This window comes from Austrofundulus limnaeus, unplaced genomic scaffold, assembly GCF_001266775.1.
Source record: "Austrofundulus limnaeus strain Quisiro unplaced genomic scaffold, Austrofundulus_limnaeus-1.0 Scaffold25, whole genome shotgun sequence".
Lineage (NCBI taxonomy): Eukaryota > Metazoa > Chordata > Actinopteri > Cyprinodontiformes > Rivulidae > Austrofundulus > Austrofundulus limnaeus.
The window spans coordinates 2688412-2695753 of record NW_013952427.1 but is presented as its reverse complement, the minus strand read 5'-3'; the positions used below and the strand labels follow the sequence as shown (position 1 = coordinate 2695753).

The following is a 7342-nucleotide window of genomic DNA, read 5'->3' as shown; positions in this document are numbered from 1 at the left end:
ATAATGTCATCTTATGATCTGATCATGCAACTGCCTGTCTGTTTGTGTTCATTTGTGTGTTAGCAAAAAATGTCACGAACCACTGTGAAATTTTTAACGCAACTCCGAAAGTAATGATCGGATGTTCAGCTCGGTTCAAAATGGCCAACAGCTCGTAAACACAAAAAACAGCAAGAACTCAGTTGATTTTACAGACATTGAGCTAAAATCTGGCGTGGCAGTAGCTGAGAGTCATCTGCACCACATACTCTGAATACTAACTGATCACACAAAATGTTTGTTTGTAACGGTGGTAGAAGATGTGGCACCATGTTTTATTTGTTTATACTTTTATGTAAAGCTTTTTTTGAAAGTTGACCAACTTGTGTGTGTTKTGTTTTTGTGTGGAGCACGTGTTCCACCTGGAGCAGGAGGAGTACKTGCGGGAGGGACTGGCCTGGAACAGGATCGAATTCAGCAACAACCAGCAGTGCATCAACCTAATTGAGGGACAGCTGGGAATATTTGATCTGTTAGACGAGGAGTGCAGGGTCGGTCTCTTGCTCCTCTTTTATTGATTGTTCCCTGCTTCTTTTGTGTCTCTTTTTTTTTTCAAACTTCAGCTCGGTGTGTTTTAAGAAAAGCTGCCAATCTTTGTTATGTGTTTCCGTTTTTGTGGGATTGATTCAGATGCCAAAAGGTTCGGATGAAAGCTGGGTCTTAAAACTGTACGACCAGCACCTGAGCAGTAAGGCCCACCCTCACTTCAGGAAACCCCGCATGTCCAACAGCGCCTTCATCATTCTGCACTTTGCTGACACGGTGACTAACCYGGTTCAATCCAAAAGAGAGCAACTTGTAATTCTCCCCAGTGTGTAACTATGTTCTGTCTCCTGGACCAGGTGCAGTATGAATGCTCGGGCTTTCTAGACAAAAATCGAGACACCGTCTTTGAGGAGCTCATTAACATTCTCAAAGCAAGTCAGGTAGATATCTGCTAAATATAGAATTCATTTAGCTATAATTCCTGAGTGCGAAACACTAAAGCGTGTGTTTGTGTGTCAGTCTGAGCTGGTGGCTGAGTTGATCCAGCTGCAGGGAGACGTACCCTCTGCGGCCAATGGGAGCGTCCGTTCAGGGAAACGAGCAACTAGAGAACATAAACTCACTGTAGGCTTTCAGGTGAGACTCGATCTTTTCCTTTCCACAAGATTTCGTTTTGTCTGGTTTCACCACGCCGCTGCTGCTTTGTCTCGTCAGTTCCGTCAGTCTTTACAGAAGTTAATGGACACTCTTAACAGCACCACGCCTCACTACGTCCGCTGTATTAAACCCAATGAYCTGAAAGAACCTTTCCTGTGAGTCTCTAACCCGTGTGCTCTCTCAGTAAAGTGTATCCTACTGGGTAACACTTAAATATGTCTGATCACATCACATCCCYGTCAGGTTTGACCCCAGGAGGACCGTACAGCAGCTGAGAGCCTGTGGAGTTCTGGAGACCATCCGGATCAGTGCAGCAGGTTATCCATCAAGGTATTTAAACATTCTTCTTATGTGGCGCAAACTGTCAAATGAAATGGTAAAAATGTGTTACACAATTCATTATTTAGCTCACTTTGAGTGTAAAATCATGCTAAAAAATTAGCACTAAAATTCTATTGCTTTTTAGCTCARCTGTTCTTACATTTTACAAAAATGTTACATTCAAGTGTTAATTATGTAAATGTTAAAATCTAAATCTTAAATGTTGATGTTTAAGTATTTCAGAATGAAACGCAGTCTTTGCTGTTGGTGCTCGGCTCTTCTTGTTATGATGTTAGCATCCGGAGACAAGTTTGATGAAGGGAAGTGTTAGCAGCGTTAGCAGCGTTAGCAGCGTTAGCGGTTGCGTTGTCTCAGGAAAATGACATCATAATGAGAGCCGAGTGCCAACAGCAAAGGCTGTGTTCCATTTCAAAGTACTTAAATTTAAACGTCAACATTTAACCACAACATTGAAGATTTAACTTTTACGTTTAGATATATGATTTAATATTTTCTAATAAACTTTACAATTTCATTTTAGCACTTAGTAAAAATTAGTAAAATGTTAGAACAGTGAGCTAAATAACAATAAAACGTTAGTGGATGGTTTTCACTTGGATTTAACACTCAGAAATTGAGCTAAATAATGAAAATGTGTTTGACATTTTTTAACATTTTATTTTACACTTTGCACCTCATATCTTCTTATTACAACTTCTTATCTACATGTTAGTAGAACAGATAAAAGATCTAAAGTTAAATGAGGGAGACAATTTGAATTGAAAAGTTTTAATTTTTATTAAATATAAAATAAAATCAAGCTGTTCTTTGTCCTAAAACCTATGTGGTGAATCTGTGTATCCAGATGGACGTATGAGGAGTTCTTCAGCAGGTACCAGATTCTGCTTCGGGGCCCTCAGAACCAGGACCAGGCCCAGGCTTTGTGCAGACAGGACCTGCCTCAGCTAATTCCGGACCCTGACCAGTACTGCTTYGGAAAGACCAAAGTGTTTTTCCGAGCAGGTCAGGTTGCTCTTCTGGAGAGGCTGAGATCTGAGCGTCTGCGAGCAGCTGCTGTCATCATCCAGAGTCGGGTCAGAGGATGGCTGGATCGGGTCAGGTACTGCAGGATCTGCTGGGCCGCCATGACCATCCAGAGGTACAGCAGGGGAACTCGGGCCCGACGGTGAGGATCAACGTTTGTCTGTCTCTGTGTGGAGCCATTATACGGCTGCTATGTTTTGTACAACATAAATAAATCAGAATATGATGATTTGCAAATTCTTTTCAACAAATATTTAATTGAATTCATTACAAAGACATATAATGTTTGGATGGATAAACTTATCATTTTCTCAGATTACAAACTTGGTAAACATTTTGTGTTGTTTCTTGTGCGTGGCTGTAGTTTGGCTCTGTCGCTGCGCTACACTAAAGCKGCCTCAGTGATCCAGAAAACCTTCCGTATGGTGGTGGTACGGCAGCTTTTCCTCATGATCCGACAGGCCACCGTCACCATCCAAGCCTTCACCAGGGGACTGCTGGCACGCCGCAGATACCGCCAGGTCAGCAGYTTCTTTCCACAAACTCCCAAGTTCTAACCAGGTGACCTGAGCTGATCTGAGTTTTAAAACTTATTCTGGCTCTTCAGCTGGTGGCGGAGAAGGCTGCTGTGTTGCTCCAAGCGAGGGCACGTGGGTGGCTGGCGAGGCGGGCGTACAGGCGTGTGCGCGCGGCGGTGGTGTTCATGCAGTGCTGCGTTCGCCGCAAGGCCAGCAGGAAGGAGCTTCTGAAGCTGAAGGCCGAGGCTCGCTCGGTGGAGAAGTACAGGGAGCTCAACAAGGGCATGGAGGTGAAACTGATGCAGCTGCAGCTCAGAGTGGATCAGGAGGTGAGTGAGGGGGTCAAAAACTAAAGGAACACAAACATGTTTTGAGTTACAGATAATCAGTGGTGGGCACTGGCTGCCTGATCCGTACCGGAAGCACGATCCGTACTGTCCCGGAAGCATTGCTTTTAGCATGTAGCATTTTGCTAAACTGATGACAGAATTAATTTAATTTCAGTTAAATTCAATTCAAATTCAAAAATATTTTATTGATCCCAGAGGGAAATCAATCTTTCATCACCTGCAATGTTTCATAGAAAAGGCAACGTTTGCAACAGCTGTGGATTTTTATTCCAGCAAAAAAATAAAACAAACATAAGATGAATTATAACACGATTGTCTAGAACAGTGGTTCCCAAACTTTTCAGCTTTTGACCAGCAAATTACCAGCAGCAGAGACTTGTGTCCCCAGCTGTTGTTGGTTGATGAACAACATTTTCACGTCAAATAAACAAGAGCAAAGTAACAATATTTGTTACTCTCGTTTTGTCCATTTTAAGTCCACTAACTTTACTCTTTTGTAACAACAAAGGCAAAAAAAAAATATTGATAGTTGTAATTTTTCAGTGTATTTGATTCAGAAAATCTTTTCAGGACCCCATCTTGATGTTTCGGGACCCCAACTTTGGGAACCACTGGTCTAGAAAATAGCTAGCAGGTTATTATAAATACTGTAAATATGTACGCATCGTAAATCTGTATTTTATTAATCAAAAAGTATACAATGATCCAGCTGTTTGCAGGTGATGTGCTGCACGCACAGCGTGTCCTCGTGAAAACAGTCTTTTAAAACTATGATTAAAAACATCATTCGTTTGCGCAGCAGGTGGAAAGGTTTGTTCTGAGCTGGGGTCTCGTCTCACGCTGCTGCAGCTCTAATAACAACACACAGCGTGGGCGGGTGATTGACAGGAGCGATCTGCTCTGAACGCAGCGTGCACATGTGCAGGACCCCCCAATGCAGGAATAAAAACACAAAAATGTCGTGGATGTCGTGGACGTGGATCCTTTTAGGCAAAGTGAGCATTTCATTTGAACAAGTCTGTCCAGACAGAGAGAAAAACACTGAGCTGCACATTAGTTCTTTATCCAAAAATATGTGTGCGCATTCATTTGTGCGCATGTGTATTTTAGCGTGAGGAGTGCAAAGTGTGGCGTGTGCACGTCCTGAAATTCATGTGTCTCAYGGTCAATGCGTGAGACTTGAGAGCCCTGGTTATATATTTGATCAATTTGTTATCATTACAAATGTACTAAAAGAGGCTTCCAGTTGATTTTTTAAATTCCATCTTCAATGCATTTATCTTTAAAATTTTCAAAAGATGGCATAAGTTGTGTAAAACATTAGTGTGACATTATGTTTTTGTAATATTTGTGTATCGAGGCTCTGCTTGTGTCTAACAGGTAAGGCAGAGTGCTGCTCTGAGAGAGGCCCTCGGCGCAGAACGAGAGGCCGCTGGTGCCGAGCTGGAGGCTCTGAGGGCCGTCATACAGAAACTGGAAAACCAGAAACAGGAGAAGCTTCCTGCTGCTCCAGTTATCAGTGAGAAGGAGGTGGAGGAGAGGAGGAGAGCCGAGGAAAAAGCTGCTCAGGAGATCTCTCGGCTCACGCAGGCAAGGGTTCCTAAACAAGAGGGGAAAACACTTCCTACTTCCTGTTTGGTATTAATAGCTCTTCTCATCCTCAGGAGTTACAAGCGCTACAGAGAGAAAAAGACCATGTTTACATTGAAAAAATGGATGTCTCTGCTCGCTTGCTTGAGCAGGAAAAAACACGAGAAGGTAGGTTTTTTGTTTTTGTTTCTCTCTCTGGTTTTAATCTTTTTTTGTATCTCTGCCCTCTTCTCTCCTGGTTGTCTGAGCAGAGTGTGTGCATCAGGCCGTGCTGCAGGCCAGCTCAGCTCTTCGCTCAGAGCTGGAGGAGGAGAAGATGAAGTATCAGGGTCTGCTGAAGGACTTCACCAGACTGGAGCAGAGATACGACAACCTGAGAGAGATGAGTCTGATCACTGAGGTCTGCAGCTGCTCTTTGACACCGTTTGGTCGTAAAACTTCGGCTCATTCACGTCACGTCTYTCCCTGCTTTACAAGCAGCATAGAAGAGGCCACCGAAGGACCGACTCCACTCAGAGTTTGAGCTTCGAGCCTCTTTCTCCTTCCTCCACTCCGCTGTCACCCCAGTCCCTCACYCCCCTCTCCCTGTCACCCTTCCCCTCTGCGTTTCCGTCCCCGGAGGAGGTACGGAGGATCAGCGTGACGTCGCCCAGTGACGAGAGGAGAGCCCCGGTGTGGGGCTCAGAAACACACATGGTGAGTAGCTCAGAGGAACAACACGTGAACTGAACATTTCATGAAGCTAGACCAGGGATGGGCGTGGCAGTTCACGGGCCACTTCTGGTCCACGAGTGACTTGCATCTGGACCGAAAAAAAACATGATTTTTTTTAACTTTAAAAAATCTGAGAAAAATCTTAAAATCTAAGAGCTACTCTGTTATTTAAGTTAAAAATATATATAATAGGGGAGACCGGGGACAGTAGCAACATGTCATTTTTCTCCAAACAGAAACAAGTTAGAGTGATGATACTCACACTGTTCATGCTCTGTTAGATGCCCCACCTTGCAAAGAAAAAGTAATGCTGGAAACATACTCCCTCCGAACTGCCGACGTCGGCACAGGTTGTCGCAGTTTAATGACGAAAATTACATCACCGGGCTTCACAGCGTCGGTTCGACAGCCCCTTTTGGCACAAGCTGCCGGCAGAACTTTTGACGCCCTCTCCCGTGTCGACGGCAATGTGTGATTGGTCTGAAGTTCGTGGGCGTGTTTGTTTGTGCTGAAGCGCTCGGACACTCAAAATAAAAAAAAAATTGCTTCTGACTAGAGCAGACTGTTGAAGCAGAGTTTTATAAAGATAGTCAAACCGAGAAAAACTCATGCGTGTTTGTGCTGAAAGCGCTATGCGCTGCATTTTCTTCAGATACTCGGTAAAAAAAAGGGTGGGACGACTCACTCCCAGAGCCGACTGTTACCAGGAAGCAGAGTTTTATAAAGATAGTCAAACCATGAAAAACTCATGAATGGAGATTAAACAGACGTTGTGCACGGAGGAATCTGACTGATAAAAACTGTGGAGCTAAACCAGGACAGATGTGGATAAATACGTCGGGTGAGTGACCTGTTTGACTTTTTTTTCTGCATTGTCGGCTGTTGCGGGGGAACTCCATGCAGTGACGTATGCTGTAGCGGGAGGGGGTGGGGGGTTCCCGAGCTCGGCGCGGGGTGTCTCAGGGACTATGTAAGGTCTGTGCGAAAATGACTGCCTAACAACCACGTGACCATGAATCGACTCATCGGCGTCGGAGCGAGTATGTTTCCAGCATAAGCAGATTCAAAGGATTTATTTGAAAAAAAAAAAACTGTTTTTGAGGTACCAAAGTATTTTTTGCCCAGCTTTATTTTTGTTACACTGTTGTCAATRTTTTTGTGATCCAGCTCAAACTTATTTGGTTTAAACAAGTGATATGTTGACTTTTAACTAATATAGTTAACATGTATCCAGATCATCTTATTTAACTAACACAAGAGGTTTTATCATGGCTGACAGGAAGGGGGACAGTTGCAACAGTTGTTGCAACTGTCCCCCTTCCTGTCAGCCATATGATAAATCCATTTAAAAACAGAGCATAAAGATGATATTAAAATGTTGAAATTAAGTTTACACTTAAAAGGGTATTGGGTATTCATGACAATTTTATAGTTTAAAACATAAAAGTGTTTAAGATGTATTTTCTGCAGTTGTTTTCAACAATCCCAGTTTCTTTCAATGAAAATTTTGCATAATGTAGGCGTACAGTGACTAAAGGCAAAACAAAAGTTGACTGCCTCACAAATTGTTCTATTATCCTTGTCTCAAAAAGTCAACTGTATTATTTGATAAATAAATAACAC

The 7342-nt window shown here is 43.2% G+C and overlaps 1 protein-coding gene across 1 annotated transcript in view; it reads left to right on the top strand.

The window, feature by feature from the left end:
* Nucleotides 1-7342, top strand: part of si:dkey-110c1.10 (unconventional myosin-Vb) — a 24974-nt gene that overhangs the window by 7997 nt on the left and 9635 nt on the right. The window contains exons 12-24 of the mRNA XM_014004610.1: nt 390-530; nt 670-801; nt 882-965; nt 1045-1161; nt 1240-1337; nt 1426-1512; nt 2369-2689; nt 2912-3068; nt 3155-3394; nt 4796-5005; nt 5080-5173; nt 5257-5405; nt 5486-5701. Of these exons, the coding sequence (XP_013860064.1) occupies nt 390-530; nt 670-801; nt 882-965; nt 1045-1161; nt 1240-1337; nt 1426-1512; nt 2369-2689; nt 2912-3068; nt 3155-3394; nt 4796-5005; nt 5080-5173; nt 5257-5405; nt 5486-5701 (2046 nt within the window). The remainder of the gene's footprint in view (nt 1-389; nt 531-669; nt 802-881; nt 966-1044; nt 1162-1239; nt 1338-1425; nt 1513-2368; nt 2690-2911; nt 3069-3154; nt 3395-4795; nt 5006-5079; nt 5174-5256; nt 5406-5485; nt 5702-7342) is intronic.